The sequence below is a fragment of the Tursiops truncatus genome, chromosome 2 (genome assembly GCF_011762595.2).
Source record: "Tursiops truncatus isolate mTurTru1 chromosome 2, mTurTru1.mat.Y, whole genome shotgun sequence".
Classification (NCBI taxonomy): Eukaryota; Metazoa; Chordata; class Mammalia; order Artiodactyla; family Delphinidae; genus Tursiops; species Tursiops truncatus.
The window spans coordinates 94393304-94410416 of NC_047035.1; the positions used below are offsets into that span (position 1 = coordinate 94393304).

Genomic DNA, 17113 nt, shown 5'->3' on the forward strand with positions numbered 1-17113 from the left:
ATATACTTTTCAAGTGCCATGAAATGTATACTAAGATACACCATGTTATGGGCCATAAAACAAACCTCAATACATGTAAAAGGAATAAAATCATAAGAGTGTTTTCCTACCACAATGGGATCAAACTAGAAGTCAGTAACAGGATAACAGGAAAATCTCTAAACACTTGAAACTAAATAGCGTACTTCTAAATAATCCATGGAATAGGAATTCTCAAGGAAAATCATAGTGAACTGAATGAAAAGAAAAATCCTACTTATAATGCTTCTCAGGACTGAGACAAAAACTTATAGCACTAAATGCATACATTACAAAATAAGAACAGGGGAGACCCTCAAGATGGCGGAGGACTAAGACGTGGAGATCGTCTTCCTCCCCACAAATACATCAGAAATACATCTACATGTGTAACTGCTCCTACAAAACACCTACTGAATGCTGGCAGAAGACCTCAGACTTCCCAGAAGGCAAGAAACTCCACACGTATGTGAGTAGGGCAAAAGAAAAAAGAAAAAACGAGACAAAAGAATACGGTTGGAACCTGCACCTCTGGGAGGGAGCAGTGAAGGAGGAAAAGTTTCCACACACTAGGAAGCCCCTTCACTGGTAGAGATGGGGTGGGCGGGGGAGATGTTTCGGAGCCACGGAGGAGAGCTCAGCAACAAGGGTACAGAGGGCAAAGTGGACAGATTCCCGCAGAGAGGATCAGTGCTGACCAGCACTCACCAGCCTGAGAGGCTTGTCTGCTCACCCACCAGGGCAGGTAGGGGATGGGAGCTGAGGCTCAGATTTCGGAGGTCAGATCCCAGGGAGAGGACTGGGGTTGGCTGCGTGAACACAGCCTGAAGGGGGCTAGTGCGCCACGGCTAGCCGGGAGGGAGTCTGGGGGAAAGTCTGGAACTGCCTAAGAGGCAAGGGACCACTGTTTCGGTGTGCACGAGGAGAGGGGATTCAGAGCACCGCCTAGATGAGGTCCAGAGACGGGCGCAAGCCGTGCCTATCAGTGCGGACACCAGAGACGGGCATGAAACGCTAAGGCTGCTTCTGCAGCCACTAAGAAGCCTGTGTGCAAGCACAGGTCACTATCCACACCTCCCCTCCCAGAAGCCTGTGCAGCCCGCCACTGCCAGGGTCCCATGATCCAGAGGCAACTTCCCCGGGAGAACACATGGTGCACCTCAGGCTGTTGCAACGTCACACCAGCCTGTGCCACTGCAGGCTCGCCCCGCATTCCATACCCTCCCTGCCCCTGGTATGAGTGAGCCAGAGCCCCCTAATCAGCTGCTACTTTAACCCCATCCTGTCTGAGCGGAAGAATAGATGCCCTCAGGTGACCTACATGCATAGGCGGGGCCAAATCCAAAGCTGAACCCCAGGAGCTGTGCAACCAAAGAAGAGAAAGGGAAATCTCTCCCAGCAGCCTCAGGAGCAGCAGATGAGATCTCCACAATCAACTTGATGTACCCTGCATCTGTGGAATACCGAAGTAGACAACAAATCATCCCAAAATTGAGGTGGTGGACGTTGGGAGCAACTGTAGACTTGGGGTTTGCTTTCTGCATCTAATTTTTTTCTGGTTTTGTCTTTACATTAGTTTAGTATTTAGAGTTTATTATTATTGGTAGACTTGTTTATTGATTTGGTTGCTCTCTTCCTTTTTTTTTAATACATATATATGTTTTTTCCTTTTTCCCTTTTTGGAGTGTGCATGTGTATATTTCTTTGTGTGATTTCTGCCTGTATACCTTTGTTTTTACCATTTATCCTAGGGTTCTGTCTGTCCGTTTTCTTTGTTGTGTTCTTTTTGTTTGTTTGTCTTATTAGTATAGTTTTTAGCGCTTGCTATCATTGGTGGATTTGTATTTTGGTTTGGTTGCTCTCTTCTTTCTTTTCTTTATTACTTTTTAACGTTTTTTATTTTTAATAATTTAAAAAAATTTTATTTTAATAACTTTATTTTATTTTATTTTTTCTTTCTTTCCTTTTTTCTCCCTTTTCTTTCAGCCGTGTGGCTGGCAGGGTCTTGGTGCTCCGGCCAGAGGTCAGACCTGAGCCTGTGAAGTGGGAAAGCTGAGTTCAGGACATTGGTCCACCATAGACCTCCAAGCTCCATGTAATATCAGATAGCAAAACCTCTCCCAGGGATCTCCATCTCAACGCTAAAACCCAGCTCCACTCAATGACCAGCAAGCTACAGTGCTGGACACCCTATGCCAAACAACTAGGAAGACGGAAGACAACACCACCCATTAGCAGAGAGGCTGTCTAAAATCATAATAAGGTCACAGACACACCAAAATACACCACCAGATGCGGTCCTGCCCACCAGAAAGACAAGATCCAGCCTCATCCACCAGAACACAGACAGCAGTCCCCACCACCAGGAAGCCTACACAACCCACTGAACCAACCCTAGCCACTGGGGACAGACACCAAAAACAACGGGAACTACGAACCTGCAGCCTGAGAAAAGGAGACCCCAAACACAGTAAGTTAAGCAAAACGAGAAGACAGAGAAACACACAACAGATGAAGGAGCAAGGTAAACACCCACCAGACCAAACAAATGAAGAGGAAATAGGCAGTCTACCTGAAAAAGAATTCAGAGTAATGATAGTAAAGATGATCCCAAATCTTGGAAATAGAATGGAGAAAATACAAGAAACGTTTAACAAGGAACTAGAAGAACCAAAGAGCAAACAAACAATGATGAACAACACAATAAATGAAATTAAATATTCTCTAGAAGGAATCAATAGCAGAATAACTGAGGCAGAAGAACGGATAAGTTACCTAGAAGATAAAATAATGGAAATAACTACCGCAGAGCAGAATAAAGAAAAATGAATGAAAAGAATGGAGGACGGTCTCAGAGACCTCTGGGACAACATTAAACGCACCAACATTCAAATTATAGGAGTCCCAGAAGAAGAAGAGAAAAAGAAAGGGACTGAGAAAATATTTGAAGAGATTATAGTTGAAAACTTCACTAATATGGGAAAGGAAATAGTTAATCAAGTCCAGGAAGCACAGAGAGTCCCATACAGGATAAATCCAAGAAGAAACACGCCAAGACACATATTAATCAAAATATCAAATATTAAATACAAAGAAAAAATATTATAAGTAGCAAGGGAAAAACAACAAATAACATACAAGGGAATCCCCATAAGGTTAACAGCTGATCTTTCAGCAGAAACTCTGCAAGCCAGAAGGGAGTGGCAGGACATATTTAAAGTGATGAAAGGGAAAAACCAAGATTATTCTACCCAGCAAGGATCTCATTCAGATTCAACAGAGAAATTAAAACCTTTACATACAAGCAAAAGCTAAGAGAATTCAGCACCACCAAACCAGCTTTACAACAAATACCAAAGGAACTTCTCTAGGCAAGCAACACAAGAGAAGGAAAAGACCTACAATAACAAACCCAATTAAGAAAATGGGAATAGGAACATACATATCGATAATTACCTTAAATGTAAATGGATTAAATGCTCCCACCAAAAGACACAGACTGGCTGAATGGATACAAAAAAGACCCATATATATGCTGTTTACAAGAGACCCACTTCACACCTAGGGACACATACAGACTGAAAATGAGGGGATGGAAAAAGATATTCCATGCAAGTGGAAATCAAAAGAAAGCTGGAGCAGCAATTCTCATATCAGACAAAATATAGACTTTAAAATAAAGATTATTACAAGAGACATAGAAGAACACTACATAATGATCAAGGGATCAATCCAAGAAGAAGATATAACAATCTTAAGTATTTATGCATCCAACACAGGAGCACTTCAATACATAAGGCAAATGCTATCAGCCATAAAAGGGAAAATCAACAGTAACACAATCATAGTAGGGGACTTTAACACCCTACTTTCACCAATGGACAGATCATCCAAAAAGAAAATAAATAAGGAAACACAAGCTTTAAATGACACATTAAACACATTAATTAAACAATTAATTTGTAAATATCAAATTAATTTATATTTACAGGACATTCCATCCAAAAACAACAGAATACACTTTCTTCTCAAGTGCTCATGGAACATTCTCCACGATAGATCATATCCTGGGTCACAAACCAAGCCTCGGTAAATTTAAGAAAACTGAAATCATATCAATTATCTTTTCTGACCACAGTGTTATGAGACTAGATATCAATTACAGGAGAAAAGTCTGTAAAAAATACAAACACATGGAGACTAAACAATACACTAGTTAATAACCAAGAGACCAGTGAGGAAATCAAAAAATTCCTAGAAACAAATGACAATGAAAACTCAAAGACCCAAAACCTATGGGATGTGGCAAAAGCCGTTCTAAGAGGGCAGTTTATAGCAATACAATCCTAGCTCAAGAAACAAGAAACATCTAAGAAAACAACCTAATCTTACACCTAAAACAATTAGAGAGAGAACCAAAAAAAAACCCAAACTTAGCAGAAGGAAATAAATCATAAAGATCAGATCAGAAATAAATGAAAAAGAAATGAAGGAAATGACAGCCAAGATCAATTAAACTAAAAGCTGGTTCTTTGAGAAGATAAACAAAATTGATAAACCATTAGCCAGATTCATCAGGAAAAAAGGGGAGAAGACTCAAATCAATAGAATTACAAATGAAAAAGGAGAGGTAACAACTGACACTGCAGAAATACAAAGAATTATGAGAGATTACTACGAGCACCTATATGCCAATAAAATGGACAACCTGGAAGAAATGGACAAATTCTTAGAAAAGCACAACCTTCTGAGACTGAACCAGGAAGAAACAGAAAATATAAACAGACTGATCAGAAGCATTGAAATTGAGACTGTGATTTAAAATCTGCCAACAAACAAAAGCCCAGGACCAAATAGCTTCACAGGCAAATTCTATCAAACATTTAGAGAAGAGCTAACACCTATCCTTCTCAAACTCTTCCAAAATACAGCAGAAGGAGGAACACTCCAAAACTCATTCTACGAGGCCACCATCACCCTGATACCAAAACCAGACAAAGATGCCACAAAGAAAGAAAACTACAGGCCAATATCACTGATGAACATAGATGCAAAAATCCTCAACAAAATACTAGCAAACATTATCCAATAACACATTAAAAGGATCATACACCATGATCAAATGGGGTTTATCCCAGGAATGCAAGGATTTACCAATATACACAAATCAATCAATGTGAAAATCCATATTAACAAATTGAAGGAGAAAAACCATATCATCATCTCAATAGATGCATAAAAAGCTTTTGACAAAATTCAACACCCATTTATGATAAAAAACCCTCCAGAAAGTAGGCACAGAGGGAACTTACCTCAACATAATAAAGGCCATATATGACAAACACACAGCCAACATCATTCTCAATGGTGAAAAACTGAAACCATTTCCTCTAAGATCAGGTACACGACAAGGATGTCCACTCTCACCACTATTATTCAACATAGTTTTGGAAGTTTTAGCCACAGCAATCAGAGAAAAAAAAAGAAATAAAAGGAATCCAAATTGGAAAAAGAAGTAAAGTTGTCACTCTTTGCAGATGACATGATACTATATATAGAGAATCCTAAAGATGCTACCAGAGAACTACTAGAGCTAATCAACGAATCTGGTAAAGTTGCAGGATACAAAATTAATGCACAGAGATCTCTGGCATTCCTATACACTAATGATGAAAAATCTGAAAGGGAAATTAAGGAAACACTTCCATTTACCACTGCAACAAAAAGAATAAAATACCTATGAATAAACCTACATAACGAGACAAAAGACCTGTATGCAGAAATCTATAAGACACTGATGAAAGAAATTAAAGATGATACAAATAGATGGAGAGATATACCATGTTCTTGGATTGGAAGAATCAACATTGTGAAAATGACTCTACTACCCAAAGCAATCTACAGATTTAGTGCAATTTCCATCAAAATACCAATGGCATTTTTCACAGAACTACAACAAAAAATTTCACAATTTGTATGGAAACACAAAAGACCCTGAATAGCCAAAGCAATCTTGAGAAAGAAAAATGGAGCTGGAGGAATCAGGCTCCTGGACTTCAGACTATAGTACAAAGCTATAGTAATCAAGACAGTATGGTACTGGCACAAAAACAGAAACATACATCAATGGAACAGGATAGAAAGCCCAGAGATAAACCTACGCACATATGGTCACCTTATCTTTGATAAAAGAGGCAAGGATATACAATGGAGAAAAGACAGCCTGTTCAATAAGTGGTGCTGGGAAAATTGGACAGCTACATGTAAAAGAATGAAATTAGAACACTCCCTAACACCATACACAAAAGTAAACTCAAAGTGGATTAAAGACCTAAATGTAAGACCAGACACTATAAAACTCTTAGAGGAAAACATAGACAGAACACTCTGACATAAATCACAGCAAGATCCTTTTTGACCCACCTCCTATGGAAATGGAAAAAAAACAAGAATAAACAAATGGGACCTAATGAAACTTCAAAGCTTTTGCACAGCAAAGGAAAACATAAACAAGACGAAAAGACAACACTCAGAATGGGAGAAAATATTTGCAAACGAAGCAACTGACAAAGGATTAATCTCCAAAATTTACAAGCAGCTCATGCAGCGCAATATCCAAACAACCCAATCCAAAAATGGGCAGAAGACCTAAACAGACATTTCTCCAAAGAAGATATACAGATTGCCAACAAACACATGAAAGGATGCTCAACATCACTAATCATTAGAGAAATGCAAATCAAAACTAAAATAAGGCATCCCCTCACACCAGTCAGAATGGCCATCATTAAAAAATCTACTAACAGTAAATGCTGCAGGGAGTGTAGAGAAAAGGGAACTCTCTTGCATTGTTGGTGGGAATGTAAAGTGGTACAGCCACTATGGAGAACAGTATGGAGGTTCCTTTAAAAACTAAAAATAGAACTACCATATGACCCAGCAATCCCACTACTGGGCATATACCCTGAGAAAACCAGACTTCAAAAAGAGTCATGTACCACAATGTTCATTGCAGCTCTATTTACAATAGCCAGGACATGGAAGTAACCTAAGTGTCCATCGACAGATGAATCGTTAAAGAAGATGTGGCACATATATACAATGGAATATTACTCAGCCATAAAAAGAAATGAAATTGAGTTATTTGTAGTGAGTGGATGGACCTAGAGTCTCTCATACAGAGTGAAGTCAGTCAGAAAGAGAAAAACAAATACCATATGCTAATACAAAGATATGGAATCAAAAAAAAAAAAAGTGGTTCTAATGAACCTAGGGACGGGACAGGAATAAAGACACAGACGTAGAGAATAGATTTGAGGACATGGCTAGGTGGAATGGTAAGCTGGGACAAAGCGATAGAGTGGCATGTACATATATACACTACCAAATGTAAAATAGATAGGTAGTGGGAAGAAGCCGCATAGCACAGGGAGATCAGCTCGGGGCTCTGTGTCCACCTAGAGGGGTGGGATAGGGAGGGTGGGAGGGAGGGAGACACAAGAGGGAGGAGATATGGGGATATATGTGTATGTATAGCTGATTCACTTTGTTATAAAGCAGAAACTAACACACCATTGTAAAGCAATTATACTCCAGTAAAGATGTTAAAAAAATAATAATGTAAGATATTCACTACATGTTGAAATTCTGTTTTGGATATATTGGATTAATGAAAACATGCTATAAAAGTAATATCACCAGTTTCTTTTCACTTTTAAATGGTTGCTAGAAAATTTTTAAGTTACATGTATGGCTCACTTTTTATTTCTATTGTACATTGCTGTTCTAGAAGCATCAAGAGAAAGAGCGAGAGAGGGAGGGGTTACTAATAAAAGAATAAGAGTATTATAGGTATAAGACCTCTTATCAAAACACTGGAGGACAGAAATAACAGTCTCTAAATTTCTGAGGGCAAAAAAAAGATCTTAAATCTAGAATTTAATATCCAGCCAAACTTATCAATTAAATATGAAGGGAAAGGGACTTCCCTCGTGGTCCAGCACTTAAGACTCTGTGCTCCCAATGCAGGGAGCCCAGGTTCAATCCCTGCTCAGGGAACTAGATCCCACATGCTGCAACTAAGAGCCTGTATGCCGCAAATAAGACCCGGGGCAGCCAAATAAATATTTTAAAAAATAAATATGAAGGTAAAATAAACACTTTTCCAGCCATGTTGGATTCAGACTGATTTCAGAATCCTTATCTACCAGGCAACCTTTCTTTTTAAAAAATTTACAGTATTTGAGGATGTAATCTATCGACAGTACAGGAGAGAAAAGCGGCTCATGGTCCAGGAAACGGTGGTGGAATTCCAGGTGTGAAACGAAGAGGATGACACATCTGCAGCATCCCGAAAAACACAGCTCAAATTAAAACACCAGCTCAAAAGACCCTAAAAGGAATTCCTCCAAGAAGAGAAAGAGGAAGATTTAACAGGCAGGACAATTAAGAAGCTGGGAGCTCTTAGCCCAGTGGGGAAGAAGACTTAGGTTTTTTTTTTTTTCCTCTCAACAAGAAAAAAGAAGCCCAAGAAATTAGAAATGCCAAGAAAACAACTGAAAAATTAGAGAAAAAAGTTTTGATTCAAATACAAGACGAGCAAAACTGTGGCCTGATCACTTGATGGAATATAATAGAGGTCATTTGACTTTAACCCTTTGGACATTCTCCGTTGAGAGAATCTGTGACAAATCAGTGACAAATAGTTGAAATGATCACATTTACATAATTGTAATTAGATGGTTACTAGTTTCAATTTTTAAAATCAAACCATAAGACCTAATTTTAGTTATAGAATAGAACATGCATGTCATAAAAGACATTGTAAAGGTAACGCTCCAGCTGGCAGAAGTCAAGTTGAGAGCAGGAGGAGGGAAGGGTGAGTGCAGGGGTGCAACTTTCTTCATTTTACTTTGGGATGATACAAGAGATACTGTGTAAAGAAGACGGAACGAAAATACAGGATTATGTATACATCACTTAAAAGTATAAAGGCAGCTAATAGAAAAACCACACACACTAATACAACTAGCAAAACTCAGTGGAGAGAGAGAGGCAAGTGGAATGTGAGCTGAATTCCCTGTCTATCAAAGAAGATGGAAATGACTTGATTTCTACTGCTGGTAAATTAAGAAACTGAAATCTAAGCATATCATTTAGAATTATGGTGGTAACTTATCAAAAGAATTAAAAACAAAAGGTTTAAAGGGGTTTCCAATAAAGTGTGGGACTTGGATAGGGGAGGTGATACAGAGTTTTTATTTAATAACAGTACAGTATATGCTGTTTGAATTTTGAAACTGTGCACACATTTAAAAATGTTTTTGAAAATACATTTATAAAAACTTGATGTTAATAGGTATAAAGAAAGCCTCAATTAAAGAGTAATTCTTCCCTAAAAAAAAAAAGAAAAGAAGAACAGTTTCAAATCAAGAATCTAAGCTCCACCTGCTATATAAAATAAATAAAGAAAGAAAAGAACAAAAGAAAAGGAAAAAATAAAAGAATCTAAGCTCCTAGGACTTCTCTGGCAGTCCAGTGGTTAAGACTTCATGCTTCCACCACAGGGGGCACGGGTTCGATCCCTGGTTCAGGAACTAAGATACAACATGCTGCACAACTTGGCCAAAAAAAAAAAAAAACCAGAACCTAAGCTCCTATCTCAAGAAACCTAGTAAACGAAAACCAAAATAAATCAAGCGTAAGGAAGAAAATAATAAAGATAGGGCAGATACTAATGAAAATTAAAACAAAACCAAAGCATTCAGTGAAACAAATAGCTGGTTCTTTAAAAACATCAATAAATTAACAAACTTCCAGCTGAAAAGAAAAAAAGAGGGAAGATGCTAATAACCATATTGTTAGCATGTGCCCCTGATGTAACACAAGAAGCGTACTTCACACACCTGAGGTATTTTTCCCCAAAAAATATCTCACCAGTACTACCCAAAACTGTCAAGGTCATGAGAAAAAGCTGATGAAGATGAAGAAAACTTAGAAACTGTCCAAGATCAGAGAAGACTTAGGAGACATGACAACTAAATGTAATATGGTTTTGTGGATGAAGTCCTGGAACATTAGTGGAAAAGGACATTTGTGGGAAAAAATCAGTTAAGTCTTAATAAAGTCTGGGGTTTAATTAATCATATCACACCAATAACTGTTTCTTAGTTGTGACAAACGTATTCTGGTAATATAAGATGTTAACGATAGGGGTATATGGAAACTGCAGTATATCTCCAACTTTTCTGTAAACCTGAAACTATTCTAAAATTAAAGATTTGTTTGAAAAATTAAGTCACTGAATTAATTATTGTTTTCAGAGTACAAAGAGAAAGAGAAAGATAGGCTCATTAACAGAGGCTGATGGTTTAATGTTAATAAAGATCAGGAGAATAAAGAACTCCTAATTCCTACTTTGTCTCTGGTCTTCTATTTCAAGAATTTAGCTTGCAAAAGTAAAAAGGACCAAAAATTTTCTACAATGAATAAGTATTACTTTTTAAGTTTAAAAAAAATAATGAAAAAGGAGGGTTTAAGAAAAAAGTACATTGGTAAGTACACTGGAGCAGAAGACCAAGATAAATTTTAGAATTCCAAGAATGTATCCAACTGCTCTAAATGAATGTATACTTTCCTGGAAAAGATAATGCCCAGGTTATTGAGAAATTTTGCCAATGAGAACAATGAACTACAGAGGATGTTCTCTCTGAGAAATCATGGGGATTGCCACAGCCAAAAGACTAAAAACAGGCAAAGATTCCAGTTTTCAAAAAGGAAAATAACATACTTCTGTAAGTCAGAATAAAGAGCCTGATGTCTATCTAGTACAACGTTTTAGTCATCAAGAGACATTAGAATACACACATTCAACCTACTATACATTAAAACAATCATCTCCTACAAATCTGACTTCCTTTTTGACTGCAAAAGATTTGGCAGACAGGGTGTATTTTACTTCAGTGAAGTACACCACAAGCTGCCTCATGCAAATCCTTGGGATAAGCTGGAGAAATATTCTAGACAATAAAAATGGAGAAACAGGGCTTCCCTGGTGGCGCAGTGGTTGAGAGTCCACCTGCCGATGCAGGGGACACGGGTTCGTGCCCCGGTCCGGGAAGATCCCACATGCCACGGAGTGGCTGGGCCTGTGAGCCATGGCCGCTGAGCCTGCGTGTCTGGAGCCTGTGCTCTGCAACGGGAGAGGCCACAACAGTGAGAGGCCCGCGTACCGCAAAAAAAAAAAAAAAAAAAAAAAATGGAGAAAGATTTCAAATGTATACTGCTAGGTTCTTTCTTCAGTCCAGTACTGTTTAACATTTCTGTAATTGACTTAGATGAAGATGTAGAACAACACTCATCAAATAGGCCAGTGATATAAGTCATAAAGCAGTAACACATAAAGCAGTAACAGAATCTGGATTCAAAAGGATACTGAAAGGATGTACTGTTGAGCTGAGCCTAGCAAGGTGAAATGTAATAGGGAAATAAGACTATATTTGGGTCCCAAATTCAAATGCACAAATACAGAATGGCTTACTAGCAAAAAAAAAAAAGACTCCGTGATATTTAATTGAAAGTCAGCTCAATATGAATCACATACAAAGAATGTGGCGTGCCTGCCCAAACATAATAGTATCTACTGAGAGACGGCACAGTACTGCTATATTCTAGTGATCCTACGATGCCCGGTGTATAAACAAACGGAAAACTGCTCAGAAGAGTAACCAGGGTCAAATATAAAAGATAAATTTATAGGCAGAGGAGCAGCAGGTTTGGCCTGAGGAAAAAAATTGAGGGGTTCCAACATAGGTGTCTGAGGTGCTCTCACATGTAAGAAATCTTAGACTTATTCTAAATGGAACTAAAGCTAACAAGTAGAATTTAAGGATTACAAGTTTAATTTCAATATAATAGTGATGGTAATTCAAAGACAGAATGAGCTGCGTTTAGAGTTGAGCTTCCCTCCTTGGGGGCCAGATGACAAATTGGCAGGAATGTGGTAGAGACAAAGTATCAGATGGCTGGTTAGACTAGGGGACCTTTAAATCTTCCAACTCTATAATTTTAAAGATGCTACTTTTCTAGACTTTCTCTATGCCGAACTTGTGGCTTCAGTCCAATTACCACTGTTTCTGGAACAAGCCTTATTTATACACGTACTTTCCTGTATCCACTCAGGCTATTCTATCACTCAGCAAAGACCAAGGATTTGTCTTTCTGCATCTATCAAAAATGAACTCAAATACTGTCCTTAATAAAAACCTCTATGCCTGCCCTACTCTGATCTCTCTTGCCCCTGAATTATGAAATAGTGTTTGGCAGTTAATTACATACCAACTTCAGACACCTCTGCTTCTGTCTTAAACCGTTATTTAAACTTTTATAATAATTTCTCTCCTCTGCTAAATTTAAATCCCCTTAAAGGCAGACACTGTATTCCCTACACGTCTAGGGGTACACGGCAGACATTCAAAACCAGTCTTTGAGGGACTTCCCTGGTGGCGCAGTGGTTAAGAATCCGCCTGCCAATGCAGGGGACACGGGTTTGAGCCCTAGTCCGGGAAGATCCCACATGCCGCGGAGCAACTAAGCCCATGCGCTACAACTACTGAGCCTGTGCTCTAGAGCCCACGAGCCACAACTACTGAAGCCTGTGCGTCTAGAGCCCATGCTCCGCGACAAGAGAAGCCACCGCAATGAGAAGCCTGTGCACCGCAACGAAGGGTAGATCCCGCTCGCTGAAACTAGAGAAAGTCCATGCGCAGCAATGAAGACCCAATGCAGCCATAAGTAAATAAATAAATTAATTAAAATTAAACAAAACAAAAACAGTCTTTGATTTTCAATATTGGAAACATTTTTATTAGAACAGTTATTTTATTAAAAGGCACGTTTTTATAGGTAAATGGAAAATTCACCGTTCAAATCTGAGTACTGACTAATATGCATGACTTGCAGTTCAAATAGAGAACTACCAGAATGAGACATTGTCACCCACTGATAACATATTCTAACCAGAGGACTTTTAAAATAGTGAATCAAGCTCAGAAAAGTTCAAATTTTCCAACCTAAACACAGAGGTTGGTAAAGCTGCCTTTCTTGAGCAAAAAAAGATTAACAGAACAAAACTAAAGGTGAAAAATGTCAAGAAAAAAATTACATTTTAGAAAAAAAATCGTATTTATTTCTTTAAATGTAAAACGTATTGATGTGTGATGTGATATACAGACTGTAATTTTTTTTTTCTTTTTGGCCACACTGTGTGGCTTGTGGGATCTTAGTTCCTCAACAAGGGACTGAACCTGGGCCACAGCAGTGAAAGCGCCAACAGACTGTAATTTTGATTCATGTAAATTGGAACACAAGTTAAGAGAAAACAAACTAGTCACACAGAGCCCAGAACAGATGCTCACTCCCTGAACACCAACAAATAAACGTCCTAGACAAAATAAAAGAGAATTCCTTATTAGCTTAGATATATTAATAAAGATTAAGAAATACTTACTGAAGATTCTGGATCTGACAGTTCATCCAATAATTTTCTTGCATCTACCACAGCTTGGTAAAGTCTCAGATTTTTGCCATCAGAAGCAACAAAGCAAGCACTCGCAGAATTGCAATATGTGCCTGAGAAAGTAAACACTTTGCATTATAATATATAGTTTATTTTTATTACTGGCTGAAGTATGAGAAAAAATATTCACACTTCTCTTTTTAGACATAACCATGGTCCAGAAACACAGATACAATTAATAGATATAAAATTATTAACCAAAAAAATTCAACAGATAGGTTATGAGAGGGAAAAGATGAAAAACAAAAGTCTAGAAACTCTAAACTTAAGTCTGATGCCTACATTCTGAATACTTATTAAAAATCTTCCTAATGACAAATATAAATCATTTTGTATATAAATAACTGTTTTAAAGCTTTTATTAATTTCACTATTAAAATGAACACTTACCAAGACAGTAACTAGGAATAAGAGTTGGAAGCCAAGCAACATTAGAGAAGGCTGAAGTATGTAAAGAGTTAATTCGTGCCAACTCCGATACTCCTCCAGTGTATGACAAAGGTCCTATTGGGTCCACGCGCCACAGAATAAGTTCACTGTAGATGGCATTCGGGTCGTGAAATGTACGTGTTGCTGCATTTCTGAGAGGTTGTTTCGAGGAACCTTTTATGTGTCTTACAGGATCCATTAATCTACCTAATTTATTGTCTGAGTCCCACTGAAAATCTGATTCAGGAGTCAGCAGAGCATTATGATGAGATGATGTCAATAATAATGGTAAAACTGAATGACATGCCAGGTCATTGAGGTGAAATCTATGACCACAATATCTAAATTTGTGAGATACAGTTAGAACAGTGGTAAAGGCAGACTTATCAGCAAAAGTGACTGCCCATTGATTTAAAGAGCCATCTATGTGTTTAGAGACCATCATTACTGTGGGAGCTAAAATGTTCATATTTGTACTGTGTGGTCCAGAATGCAGCTGTGATCCATGAGGACTGCATTCAGCCATCATGTCTTCGTGTAACAGAGTGTGGTGAGAATCTTTTGCAGCATTTATACAGGCATACATCATGATATTTTTACTAAGAGAGCTTGCATCACCAGATGGAAATGCAACAGGAATCCGAGAAGAAAAAGAAACCTGAAAAACACAATTACATGATTCAGTGCAAGCAGTCTGCCTCCTCTCAAAGTCTTCCAAAAATACTTCCATTTTCAAACTGTCAAACCTCAGCTTCCTAGCAAAGTATATCATTTTCGACCTTATTATGGTCTAATCCTTTTCCTCTATTTATATAGTATCATATATTCATCGCGTATGAGAAAACTGAAGAAATAATTTCAAGTATTTGAAACCTGAAACTTGCCTGTACATCTAGATGACTACAACCATAAATCTAAACAAATACTGTTCAGAAAGATAACCGATAAAGATAGTAGATTTAATTAATAAAACTGAAGAAGTGGAGGTGATACATCCTGAGTCACATTTTTAGGGTAGTTTCTTAAGTTTATTCAAAATATTGTGAATTCCCAGAAAAAATGAATACACATACATTCAAGTACTCACTATCACATTTCAAAGCCAAATTCATTTTACTTAAATTAATCAAGTTTATAAAATCTGTGGTCATTGACCCCCTTTGGTAGCAAGTTATTCTCTTCTCAGTTGCTTATCAAAAATAAAATCATCGAGTATTTCTGAAAACCTGCTAAATCTGAATAGCAACTGTTTTACTTTTTTAAGAAGTGTAAAAATTGCTTCATCAGTAAAATATACCTGGACTTGTCTAAATATTCCAGGATTATATTCATCCAAATACTTTACATGCCACACTAGGAAGGTACCATCTACCGGGTGTATAGTAAAAAGCATGTCAGGATTCTTATTCCATTCAGTTAGCAGCATTTCGATCTTCCGATCAAGCAGGACTGTAGGCAGTGGCATTGGTACACTAGGTCGTGAACAGGTTCTAGGACTTCCCTCTCTTTCTCCATCTTCATGTTCTGATGATCCTGTACCTGCTTCAGATTCTCTATCCAGGGATAATTCTAAATCAGAAAATAAATTTATCAGTACATACTAACAGAAATACTATAAAAAATTCATTTACATACTAGACTATCAAATTCATTTACATACTAGACTATACTACAGAAAATCATTTACATACTAGACTATCAATAAATAGCATACTAACTTTAGAAATCATGAATCCCTTTTACAACTTATGGCCAGGAAAAAAAACCAAGGAAGGAAACTCTTTTCTGATCTGAACTGAAAATTACTACATTTCTTAGTTTTAGATAAATCAAAATTTCATTCACACTATCACATTATCTTTATTATTACCATTATTAGCAAAACCTGTTACCCCCACCAAAAGCATGGCTTCCAAAGTAATACATTACTCAAAGCAATATGTTATAACAAAGCAAAGTTAGATGGTAGATGGTCCATAGTAGATGGTCAGTAAAGACCTGTGGAATGAATGGAAAAGTGAAAAGGAAGGAGGGGAGGAAGGAAAGATTACAAACCAAAGGTGGTTTCACAAAAAGCTGTCAGCCTGTAAAAAAGAAAAATCTGAACACAGGATACTAACCATGGTCTAGTTTCATATGTAAACCCCTCTCTCTTTCCTCCTGTGAACATTCATCTTCTCTATCTCCTTTGTCGTTTTCATGATCCACCTGCTTTTCAGAAAGTTTTCGTAATTGCTGCATAAATATTTCAGTAGATGATGTAAAATGAAATTCTTTGTTGTTTAACCAATGAACTACAAAGCCCCCATTTCCATCATCAATGTTAAATACAGTGCCAACCAAGACATTTGGAATATCTGTGGAATCAAAAAAGATAAAATTTCAATGTGAATTTCTAATGTCTTTTAAAATATTACATGTGCCTATAAAGACTAATTCCATTACACAGAAAATGTGATAAACAAAAAGTAAACATAACTCTAGCACGGTTTGAAATTTTTAATTGAATTTAATGGTAAATGAACTAATGGCATAGACATACGGAATTAAATTACTAATTTAAAAACGAAACACACCAAATGCACAAACTTTTATTGAATCCTGGTTTGTGGATGAGGGAACAGAAAGACAAAACAGAAAAGCAAATCTAAAAGGCATTTTTGAGATGACTGAAATTTAAATATGAACTGAATATCAGAGATTATGGAATTATTTCTAATTTTCTTAGGTATGATAATGATATTGTGATTATGTAAAAAAATTTCCTTATTCTTAGGAGATACTTGCTGAAGTATGTAAGGGTGATATGCCATGATATGTGTAACTTACTTTGAAAACATTAAGAAAAAATTTCTCTCACACACACACACACATATAAACATACATATGTGTGTATATACAGAGAGAATAAAGCAACTGGCAAAATGTTAGCAATTGTTGAATCAAAGTGGGTGAAATGAGTGTTAACTGTACTATTCTTCCAACTTTTCTGACTGTTTTAAACTTTCCTCAAAAGTCGGGGAAAAATAATGCCAAGAAAGAACACAGGAAGGCAAGCAAATTTCTAAGTATAGCAGATTTTCTCCATGT

At 37.3% G+C, this 17113-nt stretch overlaps 1 protein-coding gene across 3 annotated transcripts in view; it reads right to left on the bottom strand.

Moving 5' to 3' along the window:
• DMXL2 (Dmx like 2) overlaps positions 1-17113 on the bottom strand; it is a 162843-nt gene that overhangs the window by 79111 nt on the left and 66619 nt on the right. For all 3 annotated transcript variants that reach the window (XM_033851677.2, XM_073801002.1, XM_033851676.2), the window contains exons 10-13: positions 16144-16380; positions 15321-15592; positions 13985-14681; positions 13526-13647 (exon numbers count right to left, since the gene is read on the bottom strand). In XM_033851677.2, the coding sequence (XP_033707568.1) occupies positions 13526-13647; positions 13985-14681; positions 15321-15592; positions 16144-16380 (1328 nt within the window). The remainder of the gene's footprint in view (positions 1-13525; positions 13648-13984; positions 14682-15320; positions 15593-16143; positions 16381-17113) is intronic.